Source organism: Protomyctophum parallelum (assembly GCF_964188405.1).
Source record: "Protomyctophum parallelum genome assembly, chromosome: 12".
In the NCBI taxonomy this organism is placed as follows: Eukaryota; Metazoa; Chordata; class Actinopteri; order Myctophiformes; family Myctophidae; genus Protomyctophum; species Protomyctophum parallelum.
In genome coordinates, this window is record NC_139712.1 from 37,079,561 (window position 1) to 37,105,797 (window position 26,237).

General features: G+C 42.0%; 2 protein-coding genes across 3 annotated transcripts in view; both read right to left on the reverse strand.

Annotated features, from left to right (window-relative positions):
* oxsr1b (oxidative stress responsive kinase 1b) overlaps positions 1 to 18,410 on the reverse strand; it is an 82,773-nt gene extending 64,363 nt beyond the window's left edge. For both annotated transcript variants that reach the window (XM_083778021.1, XM_083778020.1), the window contains exon 1: positions 18,174 to 18,410. In XM_083778021.1, the coding sequence (XP_083634147.1) occupies positions 18,174 to 18,243 (70 nt within the window). In that variant the 5' untranslated portion in view covers positions 18,244 to 18,410. The remainder of the gene's footprint in view (positions 1 to 18,173) is intronic.
* Positions 18,411 to 21,576: 3,166 nt separating this feature from the next.
* Positions 21,577 to 24,885, reverse strand: LOC310867979 (myeloid differentiation primary response protein MyD88-like). The gene is made up of 5 exons (XM_083778179.1): positions 24,506 to 24,885; positions 23,478 to 23,591; positions 22,610 to 22,787; positions 22,244 to 22,335; positions 21,577 to 22,007 (listed from the first exon to the last, which is right to left on the reverse strand). The coding sequence occupies exons 1-5, from the start codon at positions 24,825 to 24,827 to the stop codon at positions 21,853 to 21,855; spliced, it is 861 nt and encodes a 286-aa protein (XP_083634305.1). The 5' UTR covers positions 24,828 to 24,885; the 3' UTR covers positions 21,577 to 21,852.
* Between the last annotated feature and the right edge of the window lie 1,352 nt (positions 24,886 to 26,237).

The window sequence follows — 26,237 nt, forward strand, 5'->3', positions numbered from 1 at the left end:
GTATACAGGTACAGAATAGGACTAGGCTTCTCATATAATAATGAAAAAAGGAATATAGCCCAAAGAAACTCTCAATAGATCACTCTTCCTTCAATGTAATGTGCGCAAAGTCAGAATCCTCATGAGTAAAACATGGATGGATTTGTTTTGTTTACATCCGTATAGTACCCCATCCAGGACAGGCTTCAGATGGATAGTTCCGGATAGTACCCCGTCCAGGACAGGCTTCAGATGGATAGTTCCGGATAGTACCCCGTCCAGGACAGGCTTCAGATGGATAGTTCCGGATAGTACCCCATCCAGGACAGACTTCAGATGGATAGTTCCCTGTCCAGGACAGACTTCAGATGGATAGTTCCCCGTCCAGGACATACTTCAGATGGATAGTTCCCTGTCCAGGACAGACTTCAGATGGATAGTTCTGGATAGTTCCCCGTCCAGGACAGACTTCAGATGGATAGTTCCGGATAGTACCCCGTCCAGGACAGGCTTCAGATGGATAGTTCTGGATAGTACCCCGTCCAGGACAGACTTCAGATGGATAGTTCCCTGTCCAGGACAGGCTTCAGATGGATAGTTCTGGATAGTACCCCGTCCAGGACAGACTTCAGATGGATAGTACCCCGTCCAGGACAGGCTTCAGATGGATAGTTCTGGATAGTACCCCGTCCAGGACAGGCTTCAGATGGATAGTACCCCGTCCAGGACAGGCTTCAGATGGATAGTTCCGGATAGTACCCTGTCCAGGACAGGCTTCAGATGCGCCTCCTCAGGAGACTTGGCTCAGATCTGAACCCATTGGGCTCGGTTAGGGGCCCATTGCGACCGCATGCCCTTACTGACGTCGACCGCAGGCAGGGTTCGAACACATAACCTTCAGCATGAAAGGCATAATGTGAGTAGAATGTGGTCATGTGTTCAGCAACGGCATTAGTTTATAATTAACCCATTAAGCCTGACCTCAAAATTTAAAATTAATCTTCTAAATCCTCCAGTTTTCTGAAATAAATATTTTCATGATTTTTCTAAAATAGCAGATCTACAAGCTCGTATCGCGCCACTCGTGGCGTGCTATGAGCTTGTAGATCTGCTATTTTTCAATAGCTAAAGTATAACAGAATGCTTAAAACACCAACAGGGGTTCCCACCCAAAATGGGTTAAAAACCAGATAACTGCCCCCCTTTATATAGGCTTATACATTTTGTCTTATCCATGTTCCCTACTCGCTCAAGCAAAAGTCTGAACAATGAGAACTCTGCTAATATCTGGGCACAGCGTACAGATGAGGGCATGGGAGGTTGGGGAAAAGCTTACTGTAAGAGGACAGAGTAATAATTCCACCCTATACTGTATAGCTGACTCTCTTGCTTAACCACCTATGACCCATTTGACACTAAAAATTTACTTGATTATGAATTATCAAAATGATGCAAAGTAACAAGCTACTAAAGCTGTCAACTGTAGTGGTGTAAAAAGGACATTTGTATGAAGTATCTCTTAAGTGAAGAGTACCTTCTTATCTGTTCTTATCTTTGTTTTCCTATCTGCTTTTATATCCACTGTTCATACTGTATGCATTCCTCTGTGTCTGTAATAAACTTCAGAATGTTTGTGTTGGTTTAGATGGAGACCCTAGGGACCATTCAAATGGTCAACTTAAATCACAACAAGGACTATAAATAAATAAACTCCACCAGCATACAACAATCTGGAGGTGGGGCAGGGATGGAGAACACAGTCCGGGCTGGACCGTGGGGATTCAGGAGTGTAAATTCCCACACAGAAACAAACAGGCCGTCGTCATGGGTTATTGGCCCAGGCACCCTGGGGAGAGTTTGGGGATGGGGCCCGGGGTGTGTGTGTGTTGGGGGGGGGGGGGAGGAGTTCTCTCACACTCCCTCCCAGGGAAGCTAGGCACGGTCAAAGGGCACATTTGACCGTGCTTCTCCTCTGCAGTCTGCACAACCAGAGGAGCAGCACTTTGTCCAAGCCACTCTGGTCTAGAATAGAGCCGACGATAGGAGATAGGAGGAGGAGAATACTTATCTCTGAAATGTCCCCAGACTGTCCCCACTTCAAATGGCTTTTATATGAGCGCCTTTAATCCAAATCCCATAAATCCACACACTGGTAAAGCTTCAGTTTAAAAGCCATTAAAACCGGGAAAAGCGTACTGCACTTGTCATTTTAGATTGTTAAAGCTACATATATATTTTTTCTTTCATTTTCAACATTTTACTATGTCATTAATATACCTTAGAGCTGTTGTGTGGAAATAATAATAAAGAAATCCAGACCCACAGGAATACACCCAGGGTGCCGGCCCGTTTCCGGCGACCTGCCCCACGTCCGAAACGGTAGAGAAATGACAGAGTTACCATGTGGAGGTCCCCGGGGGTGGGAAGTTCCAGACCCCCAGGAACCCTCGGAGGGGGCCGGGGCTGGTTCCGGCGTGCCGCCCCGCGTCCGAAACGGTTGAGAAATTACAGAGTTACCGTGTGGCGGTCCCTCTACTGTACCCTCTACTGTACTGTACTGCCACTGTGCTGTACTGGCACACCTGAAATCATCATATATACAGTTAATACGTGTGTGTGTATTTGTGTGTGTGTTAGGTTGCGCACAGGTGGTGAAAAACAGCCATGCTGTTTTTGTGCTCATACCCAGCCACCCACCCACAAACATAGCTCCGTATAAGGGAGTGGTTGCACCACTCAAAAAGTCCCCCCCATTCTGTGTTGCCTAGAACTGGAGGTCTGAAAAAAAATCATTAACATGATGAAGTACATCTTGATGATGTCATCAAGATGTACTTCACCATGTTAATGATTTTTTTCAGGCCTCCAGTTCTAGACCTCCAGTTCTAGGCTAAATAGAAGGGGGGAAGACTTCTTTATTACTTCCACACAACAACTCTAAGGTATATTAATGACATTCAATGTTCAATGTTGAAAATGAGTGGTATTCACCTTTAATTAATTAACAATGCCAGGATCAGGGAGCTGGGAATAGAACCAGGAACCTTCTGGGTTTCTGGAGGCTGCTCTCACTTCTGAGAAGCCCACATTATTCTGCTCAGATGAGAACAAAGTCAGCCATGTGTTCTTTGACTGCATTGTTCTTAATCCCGTAATCCAGTTAAGTGAACATTCAATATTTTATATTCCATTAGGGTCCTTTTGGGATTCCCATTATAGGATTCCTATCCTTGAGTTGAGCAAGTTCAGTTACTTAGCAGAACAAACGGGAATCATGGAAACTGTTTGCATTAGCCTAATAAAAATGACCAATCATGATTGTTTTGAAACAAGGTACTGTCTGTAACTTACAGCGAGCAGCGATTCTTGACACAAGATAAGACCGCCGTCATTGAAAGCGAGAGGAACGGCACAAAAGCGCCATCGTCACAAAGAGGAGAGGTCTGGTGTGCATTGTGGAGGCTCCACAGGGCTTTGAAAACACTCCCCGAGCGACATCTCATGTGCCAAACAGTCTCATGACAGATGATGACAGATACACACACACAAAGGCTGGATATCAAAGAGACAGACAGGCTGCCTCAGAGCTGCGTTGGTACCTCGACTAGGGAGGTTTAGGTGGTTGACAAAGTTGGACCAGGGGGGTCGCCACATGATTTTTGGGGGGGGTCCCCACATGACAGTGAAGTGAGAATTTAAGTTAGAACATTTAAGACCTTTTTAATACATGGAAGAAATGTAATGAAAAGGGCCATTACTGCATCAAACATCAACAAACTATACTAAAATATTGGACAAATTGTCAAATAATATAAGAAGAAGGTAAGGACGCTCAGATCAGTGAACCAATAGGATCCACCGCCTGCTTTTGACCGGCACCCACCCCCTCTAGACCAAAGATTACACAGGCTGGGGCAGGCTACTTACAGTAGAGCGGTTTCACATCGAAAGTTCGCTTAGAAGGTCTGGATCAGGGACCAAATGTTTAAATTGTTGCTTCTTTATTTTGATCCGTTTCGTGTTCAGAGGACTTTGTAAAACGAACCAAATAAGTGAACAAATAACATCAAACAGGCCAAATTTATGTTATTTCTATGGAAAATTACTTCACTGCCACACTACAACAGAAGCTTGTTATGTGATTGTTATTGCTTTGTATAATAAAACAACTGTAAAAACAGTAGGCTATGCGCAGATTTCACAGGCTAGCTTATTAAAAAAGCAAAATGCACGTATTTCAGGAGGAAGCGTGCGCACACACCGATTTGTGTGATTTATGGATAAAATGTGTACGAGATGAGTATATAAAGAAATGTGTTCTGCAAAGATAGGCGAGGGAGGGAGTGCACGCACGCACACACAAACACACACAGACACACACACACACACACACTACGACCGCAGTCGAGCCCATGGACCTCAAAATGCCACGCCAGACCTCCCGTTCCATCCCCAGTTCCTGCCTGTGTCCCTAGCGATGACATCAGGGAACGACAGTTTTCTACCTCTGGTCGGCCCTGAGGCAGGGTTCCAGAGAAGAAGGGAAGATATAACCTCATTGTCAGCTCTGTAGCAGTGGCCGGCAAACTGTGTTCTTCTGGATCGGACTAGTGAAGAAACACGGGGAAGTTTGCCGTATTAGTAGTCGATGGTTGGCACTTGGCTCTTCCAAAAGAGATTTTGCACTCTCATTAGAAGGCGGGTGTAAGTGCCATCCAGCCGTTTCTCTAATTTCTTTGAAAGTGTCCATAGAGTAGAATCGGCTCGACGGTAGTCCTAAATATTTGTACTTTGAACCTCTTACTAAGCTGGGACACACACACACACAAACACACACACACACACACACACACACACACACACACACACACACGAAGAACGCTTTTATTTATAACTGATTCTGACAAAAAAGGAAGAACCGATTTGAAGCATCTCTCTTTCTTTCTTTCTCTCTCTCCCTCTCTCTTTTATAGTCACAGATCACAGACACTCATTGCCCAGCTCACTTTAAAAACCCACATGACTAGAGAGAGAGTTATCTAATGCATAGCGCAACAACGTTGTGTTTCGGCTTATTTTACATCAAACTTTGAGGAGAGAACACGCGTTATGATCGTTATCTGAACGTGTGTAATGTGTATCCACCCAGCTGCACAGCATCGCAGACAAGACTTGCATCTGCATTCTGCATGTAGCTACGTCATAACTTTGCGCGGTGGCGCAAGCTTAAAAACAACAGATCTACAAGCTCACATTCTGTACCATACCGTGTACCACAATGTGTTGATAGCTTGTAAATCTGTTCTTTTTGCGCATGTTACAACCTGTCCCGTTAAAATGCGCTGGCTCATGCAAGAAGAGTCTATTGTAGGCCCTTTGTAGGATAACGTTTATATTGCAGCTCATGACATGAAGTTGATCAGCTGTCATATCAATAATGATTCCCATAAGAAAGACATGCTTTTAAAACGAATTATTAATCAGATCCAGCCTCACACAACTGCCAACAGCTATTTTGATTAAATTCCTATATTTGGTCCTGTATAAAGTCTGAATGCACGAACCGCACCGTGATTCGTTTGGAAACTAATCGAGTTCGGCATTTTCAGCCAGAACATGGTCCGTTTGTTCGAATGCACATTCACAGCAGCTGGGCCAAAGGGGTAACCGTATACCATGGTCCCTTTTAAGCGAACCAAACAGTCCCAGTGTGGAAATGCCATATTAAAGTGCCTGTTTAGAATAATGGATTAATTTATAACGTTGCAGGATTATCTGACCCAAACTAAAAATACACCTATACACACAGTCACACACGCGTATTTTTGTTTGTGCGTTAAACTAATGCTGGGTTTGGCTTGTTTTGAATGTTGATGTCTACTCTAAATCAAATCATTATATTGAGTTAGGCATTAGGCAAAATTGAGTAAAGTAGACCCAGCTGATGTGGTGTGTTCGTTTCGCAACAGCCTGTTGGAAGGAATAAAAGGCTTGTGTTAGAGCTGGAATGGAATCACATTAAGTTCTGCTTTAGTTTTCATATTTCATTTCCTCTGAATTAATTTCAGTTTTTAGATCACAGTCTTGATCAAAGTAAGGCGGTATATTCACCATGGAATGCTGAGACAATAGGGCAGTTCATGGCAAAGAAATTTATATTTATAGTAGCTTTTATTTTGGTCAAACATCCCTCAATCAATGTAGGCTAGCTCTTGTCATACCGATTAACCATACATACTGTACATACAGTACACATCCATCTTTCACACCCCAACTCAGCGGTTCTCAAAGTGGGGTCGGGGGACAGTTTACTTTGCTTTCCCCATTTGTTCTACAAAGTGATTGGAATTATTCAACTCATATAGTGATTTTGAAAATCTTTCTGGCGCAAAATCTCTTCAGATGGGGGTCCACGGCCAAATGCATATCAATGTGGGGGTCCTGGACATGACATTTTTTTCGCTGCAGCACAATCCAGTGGTTCTCAACCACAATTTCTATCTACTCACGCATCTCATTGGAAGATGTTGTGGACCGTTACAAAACCTGCCTACCAGTGACATCACTGGGGTTTCCCCAAGCTTCTCCCCCCCCCCCCCCCCCCCCCCTGGATGTTTTCCATCATTTAAAAGTGATTCGTTATATGAATCTCATTAGTGACTCAATAAAATTACTAAATTAAATGTCAGGAGAAACATTGACAAAACAATCGTGCTCTTTATAAAACAGGAGCCAATGTTTCCTGTAAGCACAACAGAGACTCTACAGTGTGTTTCCCCATAACAGGTCAAGTCACCCATGGGAAGCCCTCACTGCCTTATGAGCATTAGACTTGTTAACCTCTTAATGGGTGAATGCAGACCAGGGTACATGCAAGACCAGAGCTTACTATTGTTCACAATAGATCTTTTTAAGTGCCTTTGAGTGCCTTTTTAAGTGTATACTACCACTACATACGGTACGTAGTATACCGTCTAAGAAGATGTGAAAAGAAAATCGTATACCGTCCAGTAACCAAAGATATATATAATTAGATATACATATGCACGTGCACACGCACACCAGAGTATATATATATATATATATATATATATATATATATAGTATACAATTGTAGTTCATAAAGTACTCTAACTGCAGAGGAATGGCGAACAAGATGGGGTACTGAAGAGTCTATTATTTGAAGAAGAAAAAAAACTATTCACTTTGTTGATGAGAGCCAAAAAAGGGAAAATACAAACATTAAACTGAGACCACCCCAAAAATAATCTTGCAGGATTAGCGGAGCACTGGAATTAGCTGCTAAATGGAGCAGGCCCCTGGATGGGGGGTGGCTGTGTCAATGCCGTCCTTCATGAGCTGCTGTGACCAGTGGCATGGCAGCAGCCCTGTGTTTGCGGTGACCAGCAGCATGGCAGCAGCCCTGTGTTTGCCTTTCCTGCCCTCGGCAGGCAGGCAAGTCCCACTGTGTGACGTGACGCCATCCGCCCTTTATTACATTTCCTCTGCATGCCTCGCTCACATTCCACACATTATTCTGAGGTACAATGAGAAATGTCACACATGGCTCACGCAATCACGCCAGTGGCAACCAGGCAGTAGCAACTAGTCTGACTGTGCCCCGAAATACTGATTATTGTGTCCCGACAGTCCGATGCAGATGATCCCCATAGAGACATTTGATGTCTCTCAGCAGATCTACAAGCTTGTAGATCGACTATTTTCACTACTTATTGTCTCCACCAGGCCGAAGGCATGGGGGGAGAGTATGTTTTGCACTCCGTCCGTCCGTGTGTGTGTCCGTGTGTGTGTCCGTGAGCAGCTAATCTCGGCCACCGTTAACCCGGTCGATGCCAAATTTTGCACACACACTCCCTGGATGCCAACGATGAACCTCTGCCCCAAACTTTCCAGAACGGCCTGTTATAGCGCCACCAGGAGGCCGCTTTGTGCAAAACAAGTTTTTGCACAGTACACCTACAGATTTTGTCCAAACATCACGCAAATTGGTACACAGTCTCTCTAGAGCCATTCAACGAAACCGGTCTTTCAGATTTCTCAGACTCCATCCTGATTGGTTAAGATTGGCTTCCAAAGTTCACAGGAGTGCTCAGTTTCAAACAAAATGCTGCAAATCATGAACACATCGCGTGATTTCCGTGAAATTGTGCACCCACATTCCCACTAGGCCGAGGACGAAATGCCACATGAACAATTTCAACTCAGCCTCAAGGTGGCGCTATAACTGGCCGAAAAGTGTTTTTACCTCTAACTGCACGGATCTGTGGATAACTTTGTATGCCAACTCCCTAGAGGCCAAGGAAAAACCTTTGCCTGGAATTTTTCACATCTGCTCTTTATAGCGCCACCAGGAGGCCGACATATGTAAAACACATTTTCTATTATTACTCCTTCAGATTTTATCCAAATTTCACGCAAATCGGTACACATGATCTCCATAGTCATGTGATCAAGACAGGTTTGTTTGACTTCTCATATTCCATCCTGATTGGCCACGATTGGCTCCTACAGTTTTCAGGAGTAGCCCGCTTTGTACAAATCGCCACAACTCCTCAACGCAGCGTCCGATTGCGATGAAACTGTGCACGCATATTCCCACTAGGCTGAGGAAGAAATCCTGGTGGAGACCTGTGCCCAGAAGGGCACTTTTTCTAGTTAAACCTCTGTTTTCTGAATTATGCAATTTCTTTAAAATGTCTTTATTTATTCATGGATTATTAACACTGGGTCCGGGGGCCCCCACCTTCACCCACAGGTTGATGTAGGAATACTGATGTAATATTGATTTCAGCTGTTACAATTAAAATGTTGTCTTTATGTCCAATGTATTTGCATTTAAGTTCATAAAGTTAATGAAAAGTAAGATTTTAATTTAATTTAAATGTATTTAGTTTTATTATATATATATATATATATATATATATATATATACAATATATATAAACAATTTAGTTTTATTATATATATATATATATATATATATATATATATATAATAAAACTAAATACATTTAAATTAAATAAAAATCTTACTTTTCAGGATTCCAATTAAAAAATAAAACAGGATTTCAAGTCAAATATATCTACAAGATCAAAAGGCGTCGCAAATGTAGATCTGCTATTTTTGCTACGACAGTATTTGCAATGTGGCCCTCTGGAGTGAATGTGGAACTACAGTATAGTGGCCCTCTCCAGATTCAAAGTTGCCCACCCCTGCTATAAACCACCGATTACCAATGTTTTGACCAATTTAGTAAAAAGAAAAAAATCCCGAAATAGATTTGAAAAAATGTGACATTAAATATTTCCATTAGAAAATCACATGCACTTCTGCACCATCCCCAACACAAATACACAGTTGCTGATAAATGTATGAGAGCACTGGTCTGGCACGACGATGTTACAGGAGAGCTTCCGTTTTGTATTGTGTCTTTCTCTGTGTGTGTGTGTGTGTGTGTGTGTGTGTGCATGGATGTATTTGTTGTATCGTTCCGTTTACTTTACTCTTAGTATATTTGTGATTAAGGACCCCCTTGAAAACGAGATGCTATACATGTCAAGGGGGTTTTCAATAAAATCGTGAACTGAGTGTTGCAACTCCCCTCACCCCCCCCCCCCCCCCCCTCCTCTCTCTCTCTCTCATTAGCAGGCAACAGTACAGCACTATCTCTCTCTCTGTTTCTGTACAACAGCGCCCCTACTGGTACTAATAGTCATACTCGTGCTCATTAACACATAGGCGGACGACACATAGGCGGACACGGACATTGCTGTTCCTTGGAGTGGTTGCACCACTCAAAAGAAAAGGTACACTACAGCACATTATACTATCACCAAAATGTTGCTGCGCTCGCTGTGTGAGGGAGAGTAGAACGTTAATAGTGCTGCCAACGAATATTCTATATCCGAATATATTTTCTAATAAAAAAAAAATGAATAACCGAATATATAAAATTAAGGTTTGAATTAAAAATAATAATAAAACATATTTTTTATTTATTATAATTATTAGTTTTCGTGAGACGGTGCCATGGGTAAGCGACGCGTTGTGACTTGTGAGCTTGTAGATTAGTTATATTTGCCACGCGACACGCCGACACCGGCATACATTAAAGAATAAATCAGCTGCCTCGTACTCATCCTAAACGCAGACTACGCAGCGCAGCCTGCGTAGTGAGCACAGGGCGGGCGGGGCCGCGGGAGCCTTTTACGTTCTTTGCGCAGTGGGTGTACGCTGCTCAGAAGGGTGAAATCTTCCGTCAACAGCGTATCTAGTTATCAGAATCTGGGTTGGTGTTGTTTCGGACAGACAGGAGAGTATATTTTTAGACAACACACAGATCTATCACTCATAAATCTTCAATCATGAAGCAACTTTATCCTTCAGGAAATTATAAAAAGATAAATAAAATGCGGATGAAATGTGGTGCCGGGTCCGGCAGCAGCAGCAATGCAGTGTTCTGTTCTGTGAATTAATACTGCTTCCGTGCCTCGTTTTGATAAGGCTGTGTGGTAGGATTGCTCATTTAAGAAAAAAATCACACCTGTGTTAACTGAGTGGTGCAATTACCCCCCCCCCCCCCCCCACACCTCTCTCTCTCTCTCCCTCTCTCCCTCTCTCCCCATCTCTCTCTCTATCTCTCTCTCTCTCATTAGCAGGCAGCAGGCACAGCAATACCCCTCTCTGTTTCTGGCACCCCCTACTGGTATTATTAAGTCACATACTCGTGCTCATGATACATGATACAGGTACACGGACATTGTTGGTTGTAGGAGTGGTTGCACCACTCAAAAAAAAGTTTTACTGGAGAAGGAAAAATGCATGCATTGTGTTCCAACTCGGTTTTCAGCAGCACCAATGCGCGGAGAGAGAGAGTTGCGCCAGCAATGCAATCTTAAATGTTATGTCTCAGGTTGTATTGGTGTAAATATAATTATTAATAAATCCGAATGGCTCTAATTGAAATCCGAAATCCGAATGGGTCGAATTGCTCGAATCCACGTGGGTTTTTAAAACGAATATCCGAATGTAATTTTTGGACAATTCCGGCAGCACTAAACGTTAAGGTATGATTTTCCAAAACATGACTTGAGCGTTGAGCCAGATTAAAAGTTCGCCGTACAACGATGTCATACAACACAAATCTAAAATAGATCTGCATGTGACTCCATGATTAGATGGAGTATCAAATTAAGCATTACTTGCAAAGATAAGGATCCAACGCCAGATGGCAACATGACAAACATTAACCAATGACAACAGAATTTCTCCCAGAGGACCAATAAAGCTCTGTCTGTCTAACCACCACAAAACAAACCACAGTCAAACACATAAAAAGATGTTTCCACTTCCCTGCATATTAGTCAGTCACATACAGTAGCATTACCATCTATCATAGGGAGAATGAAGAACATTCAATTCACCCGTTTCTAAACTGATTCGTTTTTACGTCCGGAGACCAGGACACGCTTCAGACACACCTCCTCTGGCTTCGTACACACATAAAGAACGAATGGGGGGAGGGGGGCAATCAAACACAAGTGTTTGGTCAAACCACGTGACTTCCATTGGAAAAGCATTGGGGCGGCCATTAAACACAGGCAGAGCACAGAACATTTGTTCTTTATGTGTGTACGAAGCCTCAAGAGACTTGGCTCAGATCTGAACCCAGTTGATTTGGCCTTAGGAGCCCGTTGCGAACGCCTGCCCTTGCTGATGTCGACCCAAGGCAGGGTTCGAACCCACAACCTTCCGCATGAAAGGCATATGCTCTAACTACTTTTGAACATTGTATCAAAGTTGTAGGTAAGCCTGGGATCCTACAGTTGTCTCAGTTTTCGATGGAGTGGAGTGGTAACATTAAAGGAGGTATTAATTTAAAACCTTTTTAATTAGGTTGACAGCCTGCGCCTAATTTAAACAGACTTTATTAAGATTTTTCTTTCCTGGTCAGGCAGAGTGCAACTGCTGCAACTTGCAGCCAGCCAAAACAAACTAATAACACTGGTCTATCTAATGAAGGTCAATGAATATTATACAGGTCGTTTTGAGGAAGCAATCTGGTTGGTTGAAACCGCTTTCTAGCCGTGCTTCAAACCACATTATTTCAACGCCTAATTAACAATTCAGCCGTGCTTTTCTCTCAGAGCGCAGCAGACTCTGTGGCTAGGCTAGCTAGTTTCTTGGAACATTTGTGGTCGTAGTGACTACATCGGTCATTGAATTAAAAGAATTTCAGCGATTCTCTTAGTTTTAAGGGTAAATAACTTGTAACTTGTATAATTGCAATATTACACTCGAGGGGGTGGTTTAACGTCATTAAATGCACTTCTGCGTCGCTTTCGGAACTCGCAGGCGTGCATTAATGACGTTAAACCACCCCCTCTCGTGTAATATTGCTTAAGTCATTCAACAGTGTCCAACTCTTTTACTATTTCCAAAAAACACCCAGTTTGATATGTCAGTATATTGTCTCTAGGACCCCAATCTACACTGTAAAGCCTGTGTTATTTTAATTTGTAGTGTGTAAATGGACTACTACTTATTGTATCCCCACCCGCCAATCTGTCTGTCTGGACCGATCAGTGTGCAACTTTGCACACACACTCCCAGTAGGCCATGGAAGAACTGCATGTTTTAGCCGATGACTATAAATCGTAGGTTGTTGTACAATCAATTCCTTGGAATTCCATTCCATGGCCCATGCCCATTTCAACCTGTCAAGCTTTGGTCATTTTGTCTTTTTTTTTCTTCATAACACAACTTTTGTCAAAAAACTCACACAAACCTCGGCACACATTATGTGCATGGACATGGGATCAAGATCCATCTGTCATAGAATATTCAGATTCCATTCCGATGGCCTAATGTTTGCAGGAGGGTGCCATTTTTGCAAAAATGCCAAAATGTAATCAGTAAAATGAATTAACATTCTAAGGAATAAACGTAGTTGTTAAATTTCATAAACTTCCGTTTATCGTTACTGCCTAACCTACTGACACAAACGGCTAGGCGAGATTACGCTACCCCGTCCCCAATGCAAAAGTCGATCTAACAAAATCCACACTTAAGACTTCTATAATGCAAGCAATATAATCTTAAATTTAAGGGCTCTGTGTCATCAGCTGGACATACTGTCTTAAGTTCCCTGCTTTGTTATGAGACAGGGCTGTGTGTGTGTGTGTGTGTGTGTGTGTGTGTGTGTGTGTGTGTGTGTGTGTGTGTGTGTGTGTGTGTGTGTGTGTGTGTGTGTGTGTGTGTGTGTGTGTGTGTGTGTGTGTGTGTGTGTGTGTGTGTGTGTATGTGTGTGTGCGCAGACTGTGCACACACTGGGGGGAGGTAACCCGAGCAAAACGTTTTCAGAGAAGTCACCTGATTGCCATCTAATCCCTCAGTCTAAATCAGAAGTGGAACAGCTCTTTGTGCATCTTCATTTTGGGGCTTATGAACCCATTTCCCACAATTTCCTCAACCTCAGCCCAAATGACTTAAGAAATGCCAGAGATATGGATAGTAACGCAAACCTGAGGCAGTTTTTAAATAGGAAGACCATTGAAGTTGCAGCAGCAGGAACGCAAGAGGAAATTGCAGTAGCCCATATCATAAGGTCAGCCCTAAAAAAAGCTGTCCGGTGATGGTAAGCAAGCAAGAAAAACTGCTTGTAGAGAGCGAGATAGAAAGAAAGATGGGAGACAGAGACAGAGAGCGTGAGAGAGAAATACATACAGTACTGCATGTGTATACTGTAGGACTAGCACAACAGGGCGGACAGATTTGTATAAGAGCGAGGAATAAATCTTCCTCTGACATATTTGACTGATGTTAACAGTGACTCGAGGAGACCAGAGGTGGAAGAAGTATTCATGTTTTTACACGTATCAATACTAAAGTGTATAAATACTCTGTTACGAGTAAAACTCCTGTATTCAAAGTAAAAGCACAAAAGTATTGGCATCAAAATATACTTGAAATACAATAGTAAAAGTATGCATTATGTCCCAGACGTTTTCAAAACGTATATAAAAATCACACCTGTGTGAACTGAGTGGTGCATCTATAAATGTATTGTTATGGTTACTGTACTTTTTTTTTTGGAAGAAATCTTTGAGAAATGACAGAGTTACTGTGTGTGGGTCCCCGGAACATCGAGACCCCCAGGAATGCGCCCAGGGGGCCAGCCTGGTTCCGGCGAGCCTTCTCACATCCGAAACGGTCAAGAAGTTACAGAGTTACCGTGTTGCAGCTTTCTGTGCTTACTGTAATGTAATAATGTACTAGGGTAGGGACCGAATGAAACAGTCTGAATTTCAATTTTACATGAGAAATAGATTCATAGTGGTGAATGTTTAGCATATTGTTAACTGTTATAATAGTAACTTGATTTTTGAGCGGTGCCTCCGCTCCATTACGGAGCTGTGTGTGTCTGTATGTCTGTCCCTGTGTCTGTATGTATGCATGTCCAAGCACGGAAAGCTGCAACGCAGTAACTCTGTCACTTCTCAAACGTTTCGGACGCGGGAAGCCTCACCAGAACCAGGCCGCCCCCCTGGGCGTGTTCCTGGGGGTCTGGATGTTGCGGGGACCCCCACACGGTTCAGTTGCACCGCTCACTTCACACAGGTGTGATTTTTTTCGGAATATTTTTAAATGAAATGAATTATAATAAACAAATTAAACTATTCCTTATTTGGCTGGGGAGTGGGGACCACTGTGAAAACCACTTGCCTAAGCAAACACATAATGTCAAATCGGGTGATGGTACAGATGGGTCGACATTTTGAAGAAAAATAACATTTGGTTAAAGTTTTACGGTCTGTAACCGGTTAGGGTACCTGGGGTGAGGTACGTACAAATCCAACATTAAGAGCAATTAAGTTTAGGCTTGTTGTGAACCACATTCCCTCCCAGAATAAACTGACTGTATAATAAAGTGGGTTACAGTCCCACTCCACCTTGAAGCAGCCATACCAGTTTTTGGAGCTCTGTTGACAATTTTGGCACTTTAATCTATCACTCAGCACAAGAAAATGCCACAAAGCTGGTTCCTATACAAGAGGAGCTTTATCTGTGTGCATGCAGAAAAGCAGGGCGTTATCTTGTGGGGTGCCCTCCTCCAGTTCAACGTTTCCAAGAAATGGAGGGGAAATGTGTAGAACAGGTAATGCCTAAGAAAAACACACAGAACGGTTCATTCGAGGGCTGCAGAATGGACTCTCTATATAAACACAACTTCCCTCTCTAGAGACAACAACCCACCAGCAGAGAGGAGGTGTGTAAAGCCGGGACTCAATTGCAAGCATATTTATGAGCTTCCACAAGTGGAACAGTTTGAAAGGACAATCCTTTGCCTTTACTTATTTTCATTCTCCTTTTTGTTTACAAAGTCACGCAAAGGTGCAATAAGGTCAGCAGTTAGTGGGGCATCACTCTCACATGTTTTACTTAAGTAAAAGTATAAATACTGCAATGTAGATAATACTCTATTTCAAGTAGAAGTCCCATATTAAAAATGCACTTGAGTAAAGTACAAAAGTAGCTGCAATGCATCAAAATCTAAAGTAAAAGTACTCAATCATTGTGCAAAATTCAAGTTCAAAATGCATGAAAAACATCTTTGGGAAAGAGCTGATCTACAAGCTCACAATTCGTCGCATCGTGGGAACATTGTAATGATCATTAGACTGCAATAACTCACCCAATGCATCTCCCAGACGCCTCCCAGAAGTATGTGCAGGATGTCATTTACATACAGATGTTTTTTTTTGTTTTTTTTTAACCAAACATCCTCTCTCTTACACACACTTATGCCAGTGTGCAAGTGATTACCCTCCCCTGTGCCAAAGTTGGCACCCATGCCTACCCCTGCGTTAGAGTGCGGGGGAACAGTGTGGCATTCTGTGGCTTCCGCGTGGGGTTAGGGTTAGGAGTAAGGATCTGGGGAGGGTGTACTGTGCAGAGCACCTGGTGGCTTTAGTGTTCTTTTACCAATGTTTCACACATAATTTTTTTTTTTTTTTTTATATATATATAGAAATTAGTATTAGTGAAGGATTAATCAGAAAAATGTCCAATCTGGAAATAAATTCCTTACCAAGAAAGAAAACACTCCTTGGGCTACAAACGACCATATAGCCTTCACAAATGTGACGACCTGGAAAATGCTTGCAAAAAAAAATATATATAGTTTTTGGACCCTCACATGCTACTTAAAGCAGAATGAAAAAAGGTAAATTGTGCCTGCATAGGTGCATCAAGGTTATAATAGTTTGGGTTTTTTCATTATAGTTTAGTTTTAGTTAGTTTTGACATCTTTTTTTCTAATTCAGTTAGTTTTAGTTAGTTTTTAGAGCGGGTTTGCTAGTTTTAGTTTAGTTTTTATTTTGTGAAAATGCTTAGTTTTAGTTTAGTTTTAGTTTAGTTTTAGTTTAGTTTTAGTTTTTGCTGCCTTACGGTGCTGAAAAGTGCCGTAAAAACGGCTCGGGAAATAAGGAAAAGTACCAAATTAATTTAAAAGGTTTATATTCTAAATGTCCGTAAGGCATATAAATATTGTTAAAAAAAACGATGACGAATGCCATTTTGTCTATCATTTCAGTTCGTTTTAGTTAGTTTTGTGAACACACAATACAGTTTTAGTTTAGTTATCGTTTTTTAATTTATTTTAGTTTCAGTTTAGTTTCAGTTAACTAAAATGTTTTTTTAATTCTAGTTTTCGTTTTTTCGTTAGTTATAGTTAACTATAATAACCTTGAGGTGCATATAGGTTATTATTTGGTACCCCAACTTTCGGCAGCTGTTACAGATTCCCATAGAGACACTGAATTTCAAACCTTGTGAGATGTGTTACACATTGGTGAAGAGTAGACATTTATTGGTAAGGAATACCATTCTCAGATTGTATTAATATTCCCTGACTAAAATGTCTTCATTATAACAACTTTTAAGGTTCACAGAGTTCACAGAGCACCCAGCAGCTTTATAGTGTTTCCTTTACCAATGTTTGACATGTTAAAAAAGTTGGAGAAATTAGAGTATGCACACACAAGAATGTGTTGCAACAACTTTGAAGGTGAATGCATATTGAATGTTAACATTATTAAGTTTGTGCACACACATGTCACACACACAACATAAATGTAAACACCCTCCAGTCATACAAGATCCAACAGCTTCAAGTGGTACAGTGAGTTCAGGTAAAGTGCTGCTGATTTTTGCCAAGAAAAACTATCAAGTTACTTTTGCAAAGGGGAACAGGGCAAGGCACTGTTTATGTCTGTATAATGCACAATAATCCTGCCAAATTCTCCTGGATGAATTCATTCAGACAGTAAATGACCTCAAACAATATCCCGAACTGGGACAGAACAGGATCACGATCCGGAATGTCCAAAACACTCACTATAGTTGACTAGTTTACTAGACTCTAGTCAACTATAGTGAGTGTTTTGGGAAGTCTGATGCTGCTGATAGACCTACAGTATATCTTTGGCATTTGGCCTTGAAGACATGTAACATAACAGGGTTTCTCTCCATGTCGTGCAGCTCAGCTGACATTTCCCCATTACTGTTTGCAACTGTTTCTTCCAGTTCCATCACCAAGCACATAAAAGAGAGATAATTGTAAAAGGATATACAATGGCAAGTTGCCAGTATATATACAGTAAAGTTGCCAATTTAATTTCAAATAAAGCTAAACCTACTTTGCTGGTCATACACTGGTAAAGCACTTATGTTTAAAAGGCGGAATGCAGTAGCCTACCGAAATCTCTCTCCCTCTCCCTCTCTCTCTCTCAAAAACTATGCACGTGAGAGTTGAGGCCGTTTCATACTAACTAGCGGTCCTGCTCTCCCATCCATCAGCACATAGTCGGGGGACATTTACCAGTCCAGGTCAGCTCGTGTGGACGGTGTTTCTCCGTCCTTGCCTACTACTGAAAACGTCCCATTGACTCGCAGTCAAAACACCGCCGAGCTGGGACTGACCAAGACCGAAGACAGCGTGCAACTTTATCTAGCTCACAGGAAAGAAGGTGCATTTCTTCTGTCGTTGACAGTTACACTGCGCATAAATGGCACTTTGGACGTGTGGTAAAAATAAGACCGGCTCGATATTAATTAACAGGCTCCAATCTTAAATCTACTACGCTAGCAGCAAGCTAGGTTTACATACATACCAATAACCTCCTGTAGCTCATAGTCATCTTTGTTGATGGACCAGGTTTGGGAGCTCAGGTCCTCCGACATGGCTGCAGAATCTGTTGAGCAGCCCGAGCAATCTTCTGTTCTGTGAGAGGGTGTTGTGTTGAATCCAAAGACTGGGTGTCAAAAAAAGAATTCAAAGTAAATCCCAAACAAACAGGACCAACAAGGGCGACAATTCCCCTTCTTTCTTTGCGAATCCTGCAGCACTCCTCCTGTCATTCCCAAAGTTTGACACTAGCCCGACAGCCACGCCCACCACATTTTCTATTGGGCAGAAAGTGGACGTGAACGGCGGCCATATTGAGTGTGGCATTATTATGTACTGTAACTACTCACGGTCATCATTGATTCAAGAGGATGTTTCTACTTTCGACAGTCCTTTTTAACGGCCCAATATATATATATTGGATGTTAGGGGATACACACGATTAAGGAGATTGTCAAATGTGTAGTTAATGTTTTTATTTGTAGTGTTTTATTTATATTGCTCTTAATTATTATCGTTTGCTTATCTGAGTTTGCCCTGATAAAGTTGTTCTCTTTTTTTTCCTCCTCTCCCTTGACCCCCACACACATATAAAGCCTCTTTGAGTACTTAGACAAGCGCGTTAATACAAGGACCAAAGGAAGTGTTTTGTGTTAAATTACATAGTCATCAGGGCCATGTCAATATATAATGGTTAACTTTGCCACACTTTCAATGGCTGTTTGTCGGTGTCAGACGATAGGCGTGTGGCCGTGTGAACGTTCTGTTGTGTAATTGGACAGTATCGTGTTCTTCCCTTTATTATTGGATGTTCAATTGTCAATTGTGAATGTTCCTTTTTTTTGTCAAGAGTCCGCTAGCGACACCTCTGGTGGTGTATGTTAAATGCTTCGGAGTTCCGCCCTTGCTCAAGTATGACACATGCTGGAGAAAAATGGTACACACGCACCGTACTGACCTGACCTGTCATCGATGATCGATCATAAATCATCACACGACTCCATATTAAATTCAGTCCGTGGACAGGTCAAAGCTATTACTCATAAGTTATTTTATTACTACTGATTCCAATACAGAAGACTGAGGTTCGATTGAAGGCCTGGTTATAGTGTACAATACATTATATTAATTGACAAGCTGTGTTGATACTGTACTGTACATAATTGATGTAGGCTATTCAATGGCGATTATGTATTCATTAAATAGTTCATAGACTCGCTGATTGACTATACATTTATACATACATTTCATAGACTGTATATGCTTACTGTGCCACTGTTTTCTATATATAGCATACAGCTCCAATGCTAAAAATGGTTGTGTGCACATTTAAAAGCAATAAACAAAATGTAACTTTGAAGATTTATTGACGTAACATTTTCAAATACATGAAAAAAATATCACAGAGAGAGAGGGAGAGAGAGTGAGGGAGGGAGGATGCTCCATAACCCATTAAAACTGGGAAAGCTTCTGTGTCATTTTAAAATAGCAGATATACAAGCTCATAGTGCAGCATGTAGATCTACTGTTTTAATGTATTTGAATATATACATTTTAAAGCAAACATTTGTAACTCAAAGCTTTGCTTCTGGGGGTCCAAAACATACTTTTGGGGGCCCTTGACATAAAAATGAAGACATTTTTTAAATTGGTCTCAGGTCTTATTGGCCTTTAGTCCTCTCTACCAACATACTTTTTGTGTGAAAAGTTTGGAATTTCTATTACTCTCAAAATTTCCTCATTCACTCGCAGTACCTTTCGGTGCATAATAATAAGCATTTTGAACATGATACATTGTACAAACACCTCCACCACTAAAGCGTTACTGTATGCTATTTCACTCCAAATGCTGAGTTTGCAGTGGTGACATCCACTAATTTTAAGATTAGGGGAATGCAAAGCTACATTAAAAGGAACAAAGCAGTGCATCAAGTAGTCTCCCTAGTACTGTATAGGTGTCCTTTATGTACAAATTACATAACCATTTTGTAATTATAAAGTAACAATCACTTAGATTACAAAACATGCAAGCTTCATTTTTATCTTTAAACATCTCAACATATTTTCAGTGCAAAATACACTTTCTTCTGCGTATTCCACATTTACATTTAGTCAAATCAAATGAGAAAGAAATAGAGTCTGCAACACTGGTAAAGGAAAACTCAGCTCCACTGGTTTATGAATGCTCTATTACCTTTGTCAAATCAAATGACCTTTATGAAAAACAGTAGGCCTACTGGCAAAACTACAGGTGTATGGTTTGAATCCACCATGTGGAATGCTGTATATTTTGGGGAGATATATTTTTGTGTACTGCCACATTGCTATATTGTACCACAAGAGGAGAACTTATGTGTGAAGTGGTCCCTCCCTGGATAAAAGTGTTGCCACCATGGCTGAAAAGCTGAGGTTCACTCAAGGGGAAGTCATCAGTCCAGGATCTTACTTGTCCCATAGATACTTCCATCAGCAAGACCCCATTTGACATTAGAGGGGTCTTTAACAGTTTTTCAAAACAAGGATACCTTAGCTTCTGCGAATTCACACTGCTGTGGTTGCACTCAGGATCATCACGGGTTGCCTTTGACACCAACACGCATTTCCTCTTTGAGCTTCCGATAGCCACCACAAAACAGAACTGTTGCAATGTCGCTGTTGCAATTTATGCATCCTACACAGAGGATACTACACAGAGATGATGGGGGTGGCACTGAGATGTGGATGGGAAATTTGGGACACAGCAGGGGCCTGAGTCTGGATCAGAGCAAGGGGACCAAGGGGTGGGAGTTGAAAATTGGCATATTTTAAATATGTAATCGAAATTATGATCAAACTTCCTTAATAATGTATTTCTCCAAAGAGTCGGTCGGTGCTAGCTTGCCACCATTGGTGTGTGAATGTGGGAAGTGAGGACACTGGCTTTGACTGTTCGCCGCTTCACCTCCCAATGTATGAATGAATGGACCATTGTAAGCGCTTTGAGTAAGCACTCAAAAGCGCTGTAAAAATGCAATCCATATTATTATTATGAATTGTTATAATTATTAATAATAATTCTAATTGTAATCTATTATCTAATTATATATTCTTCTAAATGTAAACTGGGCTGATTAAAACATTTTCATAATCCAGATTACATGTAGTCAGCTACTAGCCTGGCACGGCCAGACTCATAGCGAGGGTTCACTGATGTTTCCTCCCCGCAACATCAGTGAACCCTTGCTATGAGTCTGACCGCGCCAGGCTAGTCAGCTACTACCCAACCCTGTATATTGCCATTGCCTTTGCCAAGCTTTAGGGAGCTAACCTGACGCTGCCAGATCCAAGAAGCTTGCTACACAAATTTGTTACCAATACCGCCCTCATCTGGCAGCGTCAGGTTATTAGGGAGCACCTATGGCACATAAAAAAGGAGTCAGGTTAGCTGCAAGAAAGACTATAGCCTTTTCTTTATGGTATGGTCTTACTCTGTAAGCCTCCGCTGTGACCCATGAGTCTGTTCATTTGACTCGTGTTGTACGACGACAGGGCCTCACAGGCTGGCCACCAAAATGACTCCTTCAAAGCTATTTTGAACAACAGAAACGTCAACAGAAACGTCATGGTATGGCACCACAGTTGCCATAGCCTGCTTTCAGGCTATGGCAGGTCTCCGTGGTTCTTGATCACTTCAACGAGAGAGCTCGGGTCAATCGACTCCAGAACCACAACTCTGAACAAGGTCGTGTGTAGTCGAGAACGGTGATGAAGCTCAAGATGCTGGGGACTGGCTTCTTCATGGACTTGTAAACCACGGGGATAAGCCGCTTGGTTCGAGCGCCTGAAATGGTGATTGGAGGAAAGATTTACAATATGACATTATTATGAATGCATTCTTATTTCAGCTTGTCTTTTTCAGAATCAAAGTGCTGTAAAAGTGTGTGTGTGTGTGTGTGTGTGTGTGTGTGTGTGTGTGTGTGTGTGTGTGTGTGTGTGTGTGTGTGTGTGTGTGTGTGTGTGTGTGTGTGTGTGTGTGTGTGTGTGTGTGTGAGTGTGAGTGTGTGTGTGCGGCCTTACTAGGACAGAGACTGAGGGCAAATTTGGTCTGAAAGGCACAGGCATCACTGGCCAGGTACTCGTCGGAAATAACAGCCACCAGTCTCTTACACCTGGACATTAGACCAGACAGTATGCATGAAACAGGTACACAGTTTTCCGCCAACCATTACTATTAAAACAAGCCCCTAAATTAAATGCTATTTCTCTCTCTCTCTCTCTCTGAACGTGTTTATTGGCCTACCCGTTTGGATAACCTGAGATTAGCTCCGGATCACGTACATACACGCACGCACACAGCCTTTGGCTGGCGGAGATATAACCCTGATTGATTAAATACAGAATATACACAACAGCTTGATAATACATTATGTGAGGCGAGCCTACCTCTTCTCAATGAGTTCACTTGTTATGGTCCACACACAGGAACCTGGGAGGACATCTCTGTCAAACACACACAGCTTCAGCCTGCTCTCTGTCTGTTCCAGCTTCTGAATCATCTCGTGGACAAAACTGAGGTCACTCTGGCAGTAACAGATGAAGGCGTCAAAAAGCTCTGGTGTACCTGTATAGCACAAAAAGGAGACATCAAATATATGGTTTAGGAATTAGGAAACATCATATTTCCCTTGAGTGGTTTGTGAAGCCTGACAGCCAGTTCTGAGTTTGATTCCGGAGACCAGCGCTGCATATCCCTCTCCAGCTCTCTCTCCCCGTTTACTGTCAATCTTCACATGTGGAAGTATAAAGGAATAAACTCAAAGAATATGTATCAACAAATAGGATTAACCTTTTAGTATTTATTCAACTAGGCTAGTAAGATCCTTGGAGACGAACAATTGCAACTTCAGGACATACACAACCACTCCATAACCAAAAAGGCAATTCAGGTTTACAATCACTCTACTCTACTCTTCGCTAGTTTGAGCTGTTACCATCAGGCTTAGAGTACCATTAACAAAAAAGAAGGCTTACAAGAACTAATTTGTGCCATCTGCAGTGGATATTTTAAATAACATTTTAGAATAACCCTACCACCCAACATCACTGTTGCTGTGTTATGGGAATGCATTTTATATTGTATTTTATTGCATTTGTGTATTCTATGTATTAGTTGTGTTTTTATTGTTTGTAAATATTATTATTATTATCCTTTTTACTCAAGTACAATTTGTATACCACACTTTTACTTGTAACTGAGTATTTCTAGATTGCGGTATTGAATATTTTACTTAAGTAAAATAAATATACTGACCCTCTTCGTCTCGCGTGGTGATAGGTTCTGGAGTGCGGGGTGCACAGCTGTCTACCACAGGAACTTGAAGGGGTGGTTCCTCCTTTTTTTCAAGATGCCTCCTGATGTCTTCATCTAATAATGTCCAAGCGCATGTGCAGCCACACACACACAATCAAACAATATACATACACAAACATTTTTTGCAAGAGATCAGTTCATGATCATGGTATATTGGTATCTTCATTTTCACCTCCCAATGTATGAATGAATGAACCATTGTAAAGCACTTTGAGCACTTGGAAAGTGCTAAGAGCTAAGAGCATTGATTATCAGACTCTAGCTTCCAAGCAGTTCGCTCAGTGGAGTGAGCGGGGTCTATGGGCTGGAATTTGGAAACTGCAGAAGTCCCCCAGACCCCCCGGGGGAGTCCCCCAGACGCCCGGGGGAGTCCACCCCCCAAAAATAACATCTCCTGGATTCTCACAGTCCGATGTGTTGGCAGCCCTGGGGGTACTGGGCAGTGGGCACTACTAGGACAACTAATAACTATATGGGCACCTCAATGTAAAATAGAGGGTATGCACGTGACATCATCATCATACCTGGAACTTTGGAAGTTATGCAGGAATGTTGAACATTTTAATATTTGAAAATGTGTCTTAAATAATGGAAAGTATATACTTATAGGCCTACTGTAGCCTACTAGAAATATTAGACCTTATGATAATTATCTTACTCTAATCATGTGTTTTACTTCCAAGTATTTCAAGTAGGCCTAAGTATTGTGTTCTTCATTTGTATGTGTATTTCATTTTCTTTTTTTATTGTTTTTTTTAAGAAATAGCCAATTTAACACCGAAGTGGCCACTCTACCTACCGGTACTTGTGCGTGATGCCCACTGCCCAGTGCCCACCACCACCTATCCTGTTACCAAGCCGGGTACCACATCACATAGGCCCGATTGGAACCTCGACCTTCCTCCACGAATCGTGGATCTATCTATCGTGGACCACGATGGATACGGAACTTACGGTACCACACTCACCTATCATGGGACGCAGGTCTTCCACAACGTCCATTCTCTCCGCTTCCTCCAGGATGGACAGTAACTTCCCAACAGTCGCACACGTCCCACTCCTGGACTGCCAGGTGTCTAATATATCTAATGTTGGGTTCCTTGACGACTCGTAGTTTCTGATCTCCAGATATGAGAAGCCCATGCGCTCGGCCACGGCCATCCAGTCTGCGGCCACGGTGCTCCTTGGGTTCAGAAACAGTCCGAACTTTTTCCTCACGCTCATATTCAGTGCAGCCATTGGAATTGTTTCGTAGTCGTAGTGAACCGTTGATTCATCGCAACAAGCCATGATTATTATTCCGGTGTTTCTTAAAGAGTCGACGTATGCTGGTTTACGCGACGAAAACTTCCGGGGACGTTGTTTGTGCTCCTTAAACCTGACAGAATAATATATTTTTACAACGTTTCCGGGACAGAGAATGAGGAAATAATGCAATATTTGATATGCGTCACAGGGGAGTGAGGAGGAGTTGAGAGAGTAGCCTATACTTTCGTTTTCTTGAGAAGGGTCTTCTTTTACCAAATTTCCAGGTACGGATGTTGTATTGATTGATGGTCGTGATGTCGTAATGAAGTGGCAGCTTGAGCCCCTTTTTTGACTGGGGGGGGGGGGGGGGGCTCATATTTTGACAGCAGCAACTGCCTGTCATAATTGCACCCCCTCCCTATCTAAGTACTGGACAGTATTAAGATGTTGATATTGATCTTGTATTCATCTCTAGGGCCCCAAATCACACCTTAGAAAGCATGAGTGTCTTTTCCAAACAAAGTGTTTGAGACTGGGGGGGTCATATTTTGACAGCAGCAACTGCCTGTCATAATTTGCACCCCTTATTAGGATGTTGATATTATTTTTGTCAAAAAAAAAAATCTTTAGGGCCCCAAATCACACCTTAGAAAGCATGAGTGTCTATTTCAAACACAAAGTGTTTTTTGACTGGGGGGGGGTCATATTTTGACAGCAGCAACTGCCTGTCATCATTGCACCCCCTCCCTATCTAATTATGTGAGAGGGTGTTGTGTTGAATCCAAAGACTGGGTGTCAAAAAAAGAATTCAAAGTAAATCCCAAACAAACAGGACCAACAAGGGCGACAATTCCCCTTCTTTCTTTGCGAACCCTGCAGCACTCCTCCTGTCATTTCCAAAGTTTGACACTAGCCCGACAGCCACGCCCACCACATTTTCTATTGGGCAGAAAGTGGACGTGAACGGCGGCCATATTGAGTGTGGCATTATTATGTACTGTAACTACTCACGGTCATCATTGATTCAAGAGGATGTTTCTACTTTCGACAGTCCTTTTTAACGGGCCCAATATATATATTGGATGTTAGGGGATACACACGATTAAGGAGATTGTCAAATGTGTAGTTAATGTTTTTATTTGTAGTGTTTTATTTATATTGCTCTTTAATTATTATCGTTTGCTTATCTGAGTTTGCCCTGATAAAGTTGTTCTCTTTTTTTCCTCCTCTCCCTTGACCCCCACACACATATAAAGCCTCTTTGAGTAGGCTACTTAGACAAGCGCGTTAATACAAGGACCAAAGGAAGTGTTTTGTGTTAAATTACATAGTCATCAGGGCCATGTCAATATATAATGGTTTGCCACACTTTCAATGGCTGTTTGTCGGTGTCAGACGATAGGCGTGTGGCCGTGTGAACGTTCTGTTGTGTAATTGGACAGTATCTAGCCC

Coding starts and splice junctions, on each gene's coding strand:
- LOC310867979 (XM_083778179.1), bottom strand. CDS start 24,827: ATGGCTTGTTGCGATGAATCAACGGTTCACTACGACTACGAAACAATT. Junction 23,592..24,505: donor AGACCTGCGTCCCATGATAG/GTGAGTGTGGTA, acceptor GGACATTATTAG/ATGAAGACATCAGGAGGCAT. Junction 22,336..22,609: donor AGTGAACTCATTGAGAAGAG/GTAGGCTCGCCT, acceptor TCTAATGTCCAG/GTGTAAGAGACTGGTGGCTG.